The 12,378-nt window shown below is 31.4% G+C and overlaps 1 protein-coding gene across 1 annotated transcript; it reads right to left on the bottom strand.

Moving 5' to 3' along the window:
* Window positions 1–384: 384 nt before the first annotated feature.
* LOC114397573 (leucine-rich repeat receptor-like serine/threonine-protein kinase BAM3) lies at window positions 385–5,260 on the bottom strand. Its single transcript, XM_028359673.1, has 2 exons — window positions 2,395–5,260; window positions 385–1,046 (listed from the first exon to the last, which is right to left on the bottom strand). The coding sequence occupies exons 1-2, from the start codon at window positions 5,027–5,029 to the stop codon at window positions 718–720; spliced, it is 2,964 nt and encodes a 987-aa protein (XP_028215474.1). The 5' UTR covers window positions 5,030–5,260; the 3' UTR covers window positions 385–717.
* Between the last annotated feature and the right edge of the window lie 7,118 nt (window positions 5,261–12,378).

Below are 12,378 nucleotides of genomic sequence, written 5' to 3'. Positions count from 1 at the left end.
TTAGGATAACTTTTTGAATTTTTGAACTATTTTAGTTTATGAGCTTTGGGTTGATTGTAAGTAAGTATGAAGTTTATCTTAAGAATCTATGTATAAACTTATTTTCTTTCATTGCCTGAGATTCAGATGGTGAATAATTATTGCTGGAAAAATGCACATAACAAGTAAATGAGTTTAGGGATACTTGGTTTGAGAAATCATTTTCTATTTTTATGTTCTGTTAATTACAAAATGTCACTTTATTTTCAGTTCATTTTTTATTTTTAGAAATTTGTATGGGAAATAGTTATAGCAAATACTGAAAATAGCAAACAATATAGAAAATTGTTTTCAGTGTTTCTATTATAAACTTTTGAAAACAAGAAACAAAGTGAAAATAGAAAATGAAAAGAGAAAAGGTCTTCTTAAACCAAACAGGCATACAACCCCTATGTATTATACAAACTTTTAACATAATATGGACAGCTTAACATTAATTCTACCTTTCCCATGCATAACATATCAACTATAGTGACTCTCTTGCACCTATTGAAGAGCTGAGTGCTAATAAAGTAAAAGGGCAAAAAAGTAACATTCAAAACTCATGACAAACTAGTTTGGAAAATGGATACCCTTTAACCACCCATGAAATCAATACAAAGCATATATGTATGAAGGAAGGACTCATCCTTTTCTTTTTTATAACTTGTTATCTTATACTTTTCTAGATCACTGCATTTAAAATGTGTTTGGTTGCTTTGCTTGAGCAAGCATTTCAACCACTTCCCTCATGGTTGGTCGCTCCACACTGTGTTCATGAACACACAACATTGCCACAAAAAACACCTGCATTGCTTCAGCTAAAGGAATGTCATCTAGCCTCTCATCAAGGATCTTCATCACCATCTCTTTGTTCCAATTGGTTTGCATCTTGGTCCATTGAACAATGTCTAATCCTTCTTCACCAAAATCCCCCACTGGCCTTCGTCCCGTTATCAGTTCTAGCAGCACCACTCCAAAGCTATAAACATCACTTTTCTCATCCACTTTCAATGTGTATGCATATTCTGCAACATAAATTAAAATCAGTTAAAAAATAGTGGATTTCACAACTTAAACTTCAAAGTTAAAGTAGCCAACACTATAATAAACAAATTTGATGTGTGTGAATATAGGGATGTATGTTGTACATGTATAAAATAAGATAAGATTAAATGATCTTTATACATGGCACAATATTTTAGTCCTACATAAGAAAACACTGTTTTATCTTTTACATGAAAAACATTTATAAATTAGTCCCTGTCAATTGCCAAATTATAACAAAGTTAGATTTTGCTTTGTTGTCCTATCAAATAGGAATCAAAATGTAAGATTTTTTTTTCATGGAAAGATTAAAATGGTATATGGCAAAAGGACAAAATTATTAATTTAACTTAGAAAAAAGAGGGCAAGGAAAAGGAAGACTGGTCCAATATTATTTTACAGATAAAGGGAAAGCTTCTTGTTAATTTTCCAAAGCAGCAAGTTAAATTTGTATAAAGGTAACCAACTTGTGTCTTGTGCCTAAATTCTTCACGTTTCTTTTTTATCTGGGATTTTGGGAAAGTGAATCTTAGATCTCAATCTGAAACTTTGAGGGGGTAAAATATATGCATTTGGTTAATGTGCATTTAGTGACTGTTACTGATATGATAAAGGGTGATGGTCAAAAAGGGATGACTGTGATTTGTTCTGGTTTAAGGGTGTGTAGTTTCAAGGCATGCAAAAGCACACACACACACACACAGTTAGCGTGAAAAAAGAAAGTGAAAAGAATTTCCTCTGTGTTAGTGGAGCCTTTACTCGGTCAGTCTAGGAATACACGTACATGGTGTTGGACACTGTGGTCCCAGGAAAAGACCAAGTACATGCTACAGTGGCTAAGGAGAGGAAAGAATATTTTTGTGCCCAAAAATAAATGAAAAAGTATATTTAACACATGAACCTTTTTTGCTATGAAATTTTGAATTTTATTATTAAAAAAAAGAGCCTGAATTCATCATTCTTGTTGTTGCAAGTTAGGATTTTAACTCATTTCAATTGGTCAACTTAGTAATCTAAACAATAATGTACTCCAAACTTTTATTTGGAGGGGAAAAGTATTTATGGTCCTAGACCACCGTATGACTGATCTCAGTTAATCTCAATATAACATGTAGTCGAATTTTTCAGTTTGCAAAAAAAGAGTTGATAAAACTAAGGACAGTAATCTAGACAATGTAGTATCTTTTCTAGGGGGGTGGTGGTTAAGTAAAAATGTCTTCAACTTGAAGTTAGTGATGCTAACCAATTAGATTGAGACAGAAGATATAAATCTACTTGAAGTTATCAATTATGATCTCTCAAATTATAGTTGAATATTTAAGTAAGTACCTGGAGCAATATAGCCATAAGAGCCAGCAATGGAAGACATGCACTCTGATCCCCCATTATCTTGCATGAACTTGGCAAGCCCAAAATCAGCAACATGAGCCTCAAAGTCAGAGTTCAACAATATGTTGTTTGACTTTACATCCCTATGGATGATCAAAGGGGAACAATCATGGTGCAAATAGCAAAGTCCTTTTGCAGCTTCTATAGCTATTTTGAGCCTAGTGTCCCACTTGAGAAACTCACCCCTCTTCCCATGCAAGACTTCTCCCAAGCTTCCATTTGGCATATAATCATAAACAAGCAAATTGGTCTCTCTGTTTGAACAAAATGCGAGTAGCCTCACAATGTACCTGTGCCTGATTCTCCCCAATGTTTTTATTTCTGCAGAGAGGCCATTGTCATGGGAAGAGCCTTTGTTGATTCCTAAGAGCTTCTTCACTGCCACTTCCTCTCCCTTAGGCATGGTTCCTCTGTATACAACACCTGATCCTCCTCTTCCTATGACATTGCTTTCCTTTATGCACCCTGTGATGTCCTCACTCCCATATTCAAGCTTCTGGAATGCTGTTAACTTCCATGAATTGGAGTGCCTCCTTGTCTTTCTACTCTTGATGATTGCCAATGTTGCAAAAATCAATGAACACCCCAACAATGCCAAAGCAAAGAGGAACTTGAACTTCCCAGGGACCCCAGGTTTTGCACTGCTTTTTTGTTGAGATTCCAACACAGCTGTTGAAGAAAGATTGCATGGCTTGGAGTCATATCCACATAGCTGAGGGTTACCAACAAAGGATGTGGAATTAAAGAGTGAGAATTGGCCCCCCTCAGGTATTGAGCCTGAGAAGTTATTGTAAGAGAAATCTGCTGAAGTTAAACCCTTCATGGCCCTAAGTTCCTTGGGCAGGCTTTGGTTTAGGTGGTTCCATGAGACATTGAGATAATTTAATATGTGAATTTGAGCAACTTGGACCGGAATAGGGCCTGATAGTTGGTTTTGGCTCAAATCTAAATAGGTGAGTAAGACACAGCTACCTATCCCAGGGGGAATAGTACCTGAAAAGCTGTTAGCACTAATATCCAACTTGAGGATACTTTTCAATCTCCCTATATCTGGTGGGATTTCACCTGTGAATCTGTTTCCACTGAGCAGAAGGATTTGCAAGTTTGGAAAATTTGAAATTGAGGCTGGAAGAGTCCCCGAAAACCGGTTGTTTGATAGGTTCAACTGTGCTAGTTTGGAGGATGTGTTGCTTGTTGATTGTGGAAAGCCACCACTAAGATAATTGTTCTGTAGCTCCACAAGTAATAGCTCAGGCAAATAAAGAAACTCATGTGGCAGTGGCCCAGTTAAATAGTTCTGGCCCAAACGGACTCTTTGGAGTGTGTGGCATTGACCAAGATCATCAGGCAAAGATCCAAACAGAAAGTTCTTCAGCAGGATCAAGATTTTCAGCCTCTTTCCGAGGCATAGAGATTTTGGCACCAAACCAGTGAGCTTATTTGTTGACAAATCAAGCTCAATCAACCTTCCATTCTGGCCAAGATTTGAAGGAATCACTCCAGTGAAGTTGTTCTGCCACAGCTTCAGAGTCTCCAATTTAGGTAGCTCAGCAATGAAGTGAGGAATTTCTCCATGCAACTTGTTTATAAACAAGTTCAAGAGAGTAAGCTCATGAAGGGCTGAGAACTCATAAGGGATGCCTCCTGTGAGCATGTTGAATGATAGATCAAGGGCTTTTAACATAGTCAAGTTTCCTAACTGGGGAGGGATTGAACCACTTAGCTGATTGGTTTGCAAGAAAAGAGTGTCTAACTTGTAGAGGTTTCCCAACTCAATAGGAATTGGACCTGTCAAGCCACAGTTTGCAATGTCTAGATGAACCAAATTGGTCAGCTTACCAAACTGAGGAGGGATTCCACCATCAAACTGATTGTAGTATCCCAAGTAAAGATGAGTCAGGTTAGTGAGATTCCCAAGCTCACTTGGTATGAAGCCTCTCAAATCATTCCCTGCAAGAGACAGAAAGTTGAGCTGCCACATTTTTCCATAGCTTGGAGGGATTTCTCCAGAGAAGTAGTTCCCTCCAAAGTTCAAGTGCTTGATCTTTGGGAGACCAATGACACCCTGAGGAAGTGAGCAATTGAAAGCATTGTCATAGGCATCCAGGACTTCAAGCTCCTTCAGCTGGGAGAATTTCCAACTCAAGTTCCCACTGAACATGTTGATAGACATGTTGAGGAACCTCAGCTTTGGTAGCTTGTGAATGTCCCTTGGAAACTCCCCAGAGAAGCCATTTCCCTGGAGTGAGACACTCACAAGGCTCAAGAGTCCTGTGATGGAAGGTGAAAGTGACCCTGAGGCATTCAAATTAGATATGTCAAGTGACACCACAGAGATGTTGTCCTGGTCACACTGAATGCCATACCAAGTGCTGCAAAGGGACATGTAATTTGACATGTCCCAGCTCCTCAGAGAAGAGTTTGCAACTCCAAAATCTTGCTTCATAGAAACAAGGATTGAAGCTTGCCTTCTCAGGGAAAGAGGAAGTGAAGAAACATAAGCAGGACTAGTGAGGCACACAAGGAAGAAGAACATGCAAAAGGGTACAAAACTGAAAGAAGAAAGGGTAGCCATTTGTGAGAAAAATGGTTTAGAGGAGTAGCATATGAAAGGAAACTAATACACTATGAGAGTGAAATAGCAATGACAACATTTCATAGACCTTAAAAAGTTAAACTGATTATACACTAACAGGATTGATAAGGTGATTTCTCTAATGAAGAGTATAGAAAGCTAGCATAACACTAACAGCATCCAATGTTCTCTTTCTTTCTCTTCCCTCAACACTTTTCCTCCTTCACATTCACGCACACACTTACACACACTGCTTTGGTGTCATCTTTAGCTTTTTCAAAAAGCAAAAGCAAAAGCAAGTGTTGTTGGAATAGAAAAAATAAAAATAAAAATATGGATAACCATTAACCATAGACAGTTTCATCACCCAATTAATATTTAGTGTTCCACTTTGTGTCGGTTTTTGAGACCAGTTTCACCATTGTCCTTTGCTTTTTCATTTTACTAATTAATTTTCTTTATTTGATTTGGGAACTTCATGAGAGGGCCCAACATGGCAGTTGATTCAGATATGGAATCTTCTTTCATGCAGCTCTAGTGACATGATTAAACCATCCATGGACATCTTTAAGTGTCAATCAGGGTCTAGAATAGAACTTTATAGCAAATTTAAGCGTTTTTTGTTTCTGGCTTTTGAAAGGAAGGAGGGAATGGGGTGTGGAAGCACAATAGCACTTTTTTTTGTGTGGCTGCCCCTTGTGCATAAATTGATGTCGGAAAAGCAAAAGAAGAACATGGAGAAGAAATTGAAAGGGGTTCAGTCATAACCAACCACTGTTACGTTTGTTCCAAAATGAAGTTAGTTAATGCAAAAGTTGGACAAATTATGTTTCATGTGACTAGAGAGATTTTTGTATAAATATGATACGATGGACTTAACTCGAATGCACTTTAATTTTGTACTATAGTTTTCTATTGTGCGAGTCATAATTGTCCTCTATAATTTATAGTGTATTTCTCATTTGGGGAAATCAAATTAATGTTTTGATCGTGCTAATGATTAGCACCATAATTAATAATTAAACATTAATGATGAAAGTAAAGATCGACCAATAATTGTATATATATAATGGAGAGTTTTGTGGGATTTTGCTTCTAAAACGGAGAGATGTGAAAAAAAAAAAAAGAAAAAAAAAGTGAAGTGTTTTTTTTATTGACTTACAAGACGAGTAAGATTTACAAGCTACATTAATTTTAAATCAACACTACACATAATTCTACTTTCTCATTTTAGAATAATCAAATCTCACCTACCCATAAAGTATGAAGAAAAGTTATCATTATATTAACGGGAGTAATAATTTTTAGACACGTCCATTTTTTAAAACATTTCAACTCAATCTTCTTATTATATCATATCATTTATCATACTTATATTTTTATTTATTTTTTATCTCTTTCACTAAGTATTGAATAACCTTTGAAGTGTTTAAAATAATTTTTTGCATTCGATATATAAACCTTGAGAGAGAGAAAAAAAAGTAAAAAATGGAATATAATTTCATCTCTTAATGGAATATTCTTTTTATATCTTGATTCGTATATACTTATATCTTTTCAAAACATTTTTCAGGAAACTTTTCTTTCTTTCATTTCTTTACTCTCTCTTTCTCTTTCTCTTTCTCTTTCTTTATTTGCAAAAGTACATCTCATCCTTCTTTTTTCTTTAGGTTATTTTTTAGAGGTTATAGCACCCCCAGGGCTCCAACAAGAATGGCTAGAATAAGTCTCAGGAAAAATGGTAGTCTCGTTCAAAATGCATGTGGAGTTACTGCTAGGTTTGGGGGTATTTTCACTATTTATAAAATATTTAACATATATAATAATAGAAGAATTATTAATTAGTAAAATAAATAAATCAATTTATAATATATATATATATATATATATATATATATATACCTTTTAAAAAAACCTTAGATTATTAGAGTTGTGTGAATACTCTATACTTCAGTTAGCTTGTAGAAGTCTGACCCTGAAATGATTAACAATGAGTCGAGACTCTACTTAAGTACTTATTTTTTTACATGAAAAACTAGTAGTGTTGATTAATTTCCACCCCATTAAGAAATTTTAGCACTCAAAGCACTGTGACACAAAACATGATTAAATTATTTGAACGATCAGTTACATTAATCTGTAAGTACTAGTTAAATTGGTTACTTAGTGATTAGTGTATTTGTAGTTAATAATATATAGACGTGTACGTTATCAATTCATGTGGCAATATAATGTCTTTTTTGACAATGTCTTGTAAGATTGGGTTTCTATTGTCTCTCAGAGACAAAGTAAATTTAAGTACTATTTCTTGAAAAAATTAAAATTTATTAAAAAATAATAAAATTTTGAGTCTCAAATCATATTTAATGGTTATCTCTCTCGTAGTTTTATAGTTTCAATGTCTTTAACCAATTAAAAAATATATATTTAAAGGAGTGTACACTCTTCAAAATAAAATAATTTTTGTGTATATTATCATTATCATCATGCAACCAATCATTTTTTTATATTATGTATCTTAAGAACTTTTACATTAGAATAAATTATTTTTCACTTTAATTATGCAAAATTTCGTTTTAAAACTTCAAACACAGTCCATTGCCAGGAAGATTTCATCATAAAATATGTAAATAATAAAATAGTTTTATTAATTCTATTGTAACATATTACATTCTTCTCATCGCTATATTTCCAAACATAATCCAAATAAGTTAGTCAAGACTATTTTTAAAACTCTATTTAACTAAAAAGACTAAATTTTAACTCATTTTTTACAGGAAAATTTAATTCATTTAGACCTAATATATATATATATATATATATATATCACAATAATAATAATAATAATATTGTTATTAATATTAGCCTATACTTTCTTTGGAGAAGATTGAAATTGAGAGAAAAAAGAAGAAATAAATAGAAAAGAATTGAAATGAGGATATTTATTTTCAATTGTTTGATTTTATAGTAAAGTGAAACAAAATAAATAAGAGATAATAAAAAAATATTTTTACTTTTATTTTCATTCAGTTTTTGAAATATATATATATATATATATATATATATATATATATGACGTAAAAGATGCATATTAATTTACATGCATTTTCATTTATTTTGGCAACATTCTGTTATTGTATACCATGTTTTAAGAAGAAAAAAAAAATCTAAATGCCTACAAAAAAAATAAGCAAGATAGTAAGCAACACTTACAGAAAAATAGTGTTGCACTAATTCTCTTCTGTTTCGCAACACAACAGAGAGGAAAGTGGAGCCTATATGAATTTTTGGTATTCCTCTCTACTATTGCCCTCTATCCAAATCAGTGAAATTTAACCTTTCATCCTTAAATCACTCTATCCAATTTCTCTGTTTCCTAATTCAATCTATATACAATTACGTTGATAAAGTTGTCAACTTATTTACTTTTAAAAGTAAGCTTAGGCCTAAATATGCCTTCAAATAGGGTTCTAACGCTTGACCTGATCTTGAAAAAATGTCTATATCAGATCATACCTTAAGTTTATGAAATGAATTAAAAGGTCATTCGACTTAGGATAAGACCTGAGGTAAACGTACGCACCTATTTTTATCCTTGAACACCCGTAAATCACCTTTATCATCTTCCAAATTAACCTATTATAAAGATTCCATGATTTTAACCATTATATGTCTATATATCATTGTGAGCATCATTAAAAAAAGATTATAGCAAAAAAAAGCATCATTAAGAAAAGATGAAAGACAATTATTGCTAAAGCAACGCTATTTTTATCTTTTTGAAAGAAGAAAAAAAGAAAATTTACTTCCCAATTATAACTCAAGTCACAACCCAACCATGCCTCGCCGCGCAACGTAATCCAATTACCGAAATCAGTTAGAAGAGAAAGAAAACAATATCACAAAGTGGACTGAAAACCGTGTGTTGAATATTTTGGCCAGGCCAAAATAGAGTATATATACTATAAGCATATAAGCATAGAAAATTCTCATTAGTTAATTTTGTAGGATTGAATTAGATTTAAATTTAAATGTATTAGAGCATATTAAGTAATTTTTTATAAGACATTTCAATTAAATTTTATTTTTTTTACTGGCTGAAAAGTATGTTTGATTATTCGATAAATAAGTTTTTTTTAATAGTTTTTCATTAAAATAATATTTTTTAAAACCCTAACTTCTAATTTTTAACTTTTAGTTTCTAACTTTTTATATTTTCTTTTATTTTTATTCTCAATATATTTATCTAAGATCTTAGTTACTTTGTTTAAATAAATTATGACTTTATTATTTTTTGTCATTTTACATTTTTCAGTTACTTTAACAGTATTTTATCGAACACTTATAATTTAATAAGTTAATTTTTCAGTTACTGAATAATTTTTTCAACTTTTAACTAACTTTTTAGTTAATTTTGTCAAACATAGCCTTAAACATATCATGTCACCCGCTATTGAGCCATTATTGGATCACTCACAAATGTTAAGTATTGCAAACCTTACGCGGGAGATGTTCAGTTTTTAGCAAGATGTGGGTTTGTCAAAAATCTCACATTAACTATTGGTATGACTAAAATAGAATATATAAATGGGAGATAACTCTCACTTTATAAGTTGATTTGTAGAATTGAATTAGACCAAACTGACATTCTAAGATTGTGGATTCCTTATTTATTTGTTTTCAATTGTTGAAAACAAATCAGAAAAATAATTTTTTTTAAAAGATCACTAGGATAATTTTCAATTATAAAATTTAATGACTATGTACCATCAACTAGTAAATAATAATTGTTCCTATGACTTTTAAAATAATGATTATAAATTTCAACAAATTTACCACAGTGTGTGTGTGGTATATTCATATTTCGCTAAAAAAACCATTGTAATTTAGATGCTATTAAAAATAAGAAAAATCATTTGATCTTATAGTTGAATGAACTTTACTTTTTAGTCCATACATTTAAAGATCATCCATTTAAGTTCTTGTATAAGAACTTTAAGATCCCTTTGATGACTGTCATTAAAAATAATAAGGACTAAAAAGTAAAATTTATGTAACTATAAGATCTAAAAGTATTTTTACATGAAGCAAAAAAAAAAGAAGAAGAAGATGATTTTTTAAGTGTAATGAGTAAAAGATAAAATTTGGACAAACTTTTGATTCCAACAAACAAAACTAATTAATCAATCTCCACATGAGCTACATTAAAGACAGTATGTTACAAAATATGATTTCTAATTTAATTTGCAATCAGTAATTATTATAATTTTTCTAGTAAATAATTATCAATATTTTACTTTATTTTTTAGATTAACATAATTATTTAATCTCGTTAGGTGACAGTTCAGTTAAAAAGTGTCTTTACATGAAAAAAAAAAAAAAACTTATGTTTCAATCCGTATAAGATCTTATATAAACTAAAACTTAAGTCTTTTAAAAACTAAGTATATGTTTGGATTAAAGTATGTAACTGAAGTTTAGATCAATAAACTTTATTTTACAAATTAAGTTTGCAAAAGTAACTTCCTTTTCCTTTAATTTCGAACTAAGTTTTAACATAAAATTATAACAAAACTCAACCGATCGAAGCTAATTAAAAATCAAATAAGAGATTTTGTTAATTTTACTTTCTTAACATACATTGAGATCTTGAGGGTCTCTCAACTGGGAATCAAACATGCCTTAAAACTTAAAGAAACATAGTAAAAATAAGGACCAATGTGTACTAAATAAAGACATATAAAGACTAAAACCTATAGTTTTTTCATATTAATTTCTAAATATGAGTATCACATATAGACATCAAATAATTATTTTAATATTTTAACCTTATTTTCAAGTTCTTCCCATATCTTGATCCTAAGACTTGGGAGAAGTAGCCAACCCAGAATAAGACAGGAAGACTTGGTAAGAAATAGAAGAGACAGCCTATGCTGTTGAATAATGACGATATAAGTATATGAAATCAACCTAGGTCATCCAATAAACTCCACCAATTTAATTTCTTTTTAGGTAGATACCTGTGGCCCCTTGGACCCTCTCTTTCCTTCTTGTTATTTACTTACCAGCATGCACATGAATAAAGTACATTGTGTCCTCTACAATAATGAACACACTACCTGCATCTTTTAATTACCCTTCAGTTTTCACCAAGTAATAACGTGAAACTTAAAAAGCAAAGTCCATTGATTCTTTTCAACGACAATGTTGGGATCCATCATTTTGCTCTCTTTCATTTCTCTCTCCTAAGATTGATTGGTTTGAATATTAATTTTTTTTCTATAAATCTTTTAATTTTTTTAGATTTTATGTCAATCAATGTAAAGGATTTATACTATATTCACATATCATTAAAGATAATTTAACTTTAAAAATATTATAGTAATGATAATTAATAATATATTATTAGATGATTAGACAATAATATACAAATTTACAATGATAATTGATTAAAATTACTTCTTTTTTTCATTTTACCTTGACTGTTTTTTCATCATTATTACCTTCTAAAATTGGTCAATGGCACTATGGCTGTAAGCTCAGCTTGGCATGATCTATGCTTCAAGACAAAGCATAATAGTTGGGGAATTGATTGCTGTACATGTCGGTCCCATTCTGTGAATTCTTTGTTTTGTTTTGGGTGGTGGGTTTTAGGGCCCATTTCGGGCATCATGTCACTGAAACAAGTACTTTTGGTACACTGTCCGTCTTTGTTAGAAAAAAAAAAAAAAAAAAAAAAAACTTTCTCTTTCAGTTGAAGAATTGAAGATGCATGATTTTGATTTGGATATTATATATAAATTTCAAATTAGTGGCAAAAGGCAAAAATAAATAGTGTATATATTGATAGTGTAAATTATAATGTTATTCAATCATGTATGATATTTTTATTAACTTTTATAATAATTATTTTAAAATGTATATTAATTATAATTTTTTATTAGTTGACAGGATAAAGATAAAATACTCAATAAAAATTGAACTCAAATAAATAAATAAAGCAATGCATTGCATGGATCAAATTTAGATACCACCCTGTATGGGTCTACATATAACAAAGCTTCCTTTTACCCACCTTATGTTTATCTCCCACTTTGGGAGGGGGAGAACTGGAGAAGTCATGGTGGTAGCACAGAGAATAAAATTATTGTAGTGTTTGAAAATGAAATGCAGAGAAATCATATTTGTCCTAACCTAGCTTCCTAGTTTATAGGCCTTTGTTTTATACATACATGGAAATGGGATCACCTTAATTAGACAACTTTCCATCAAAATTAATTAGGACGCACAACTGGTGAGTTGATTATTATTTTGTTATAAATTGTAGTTTACATATGAGAAAACTCTCC

The sequence above is a fragment of the Glycine soja genome, chromosome 18 (genome assembly GCF_004193775.1).
Source record: "Glycine soja cultivar W05 chromosome 18, ASM419377v2, whole genome shotgun sequence".
NCBI lineage: Eukaryota > Viridiplantae > Streptophyta > Magnoliopsida > Fabales > Fabaceae > Glycine > Glycine soja.
Note: the sequence above shows the minus strand (reverse complement) of the source record. Positions and strands in the feature narration are given on the sequence as shown.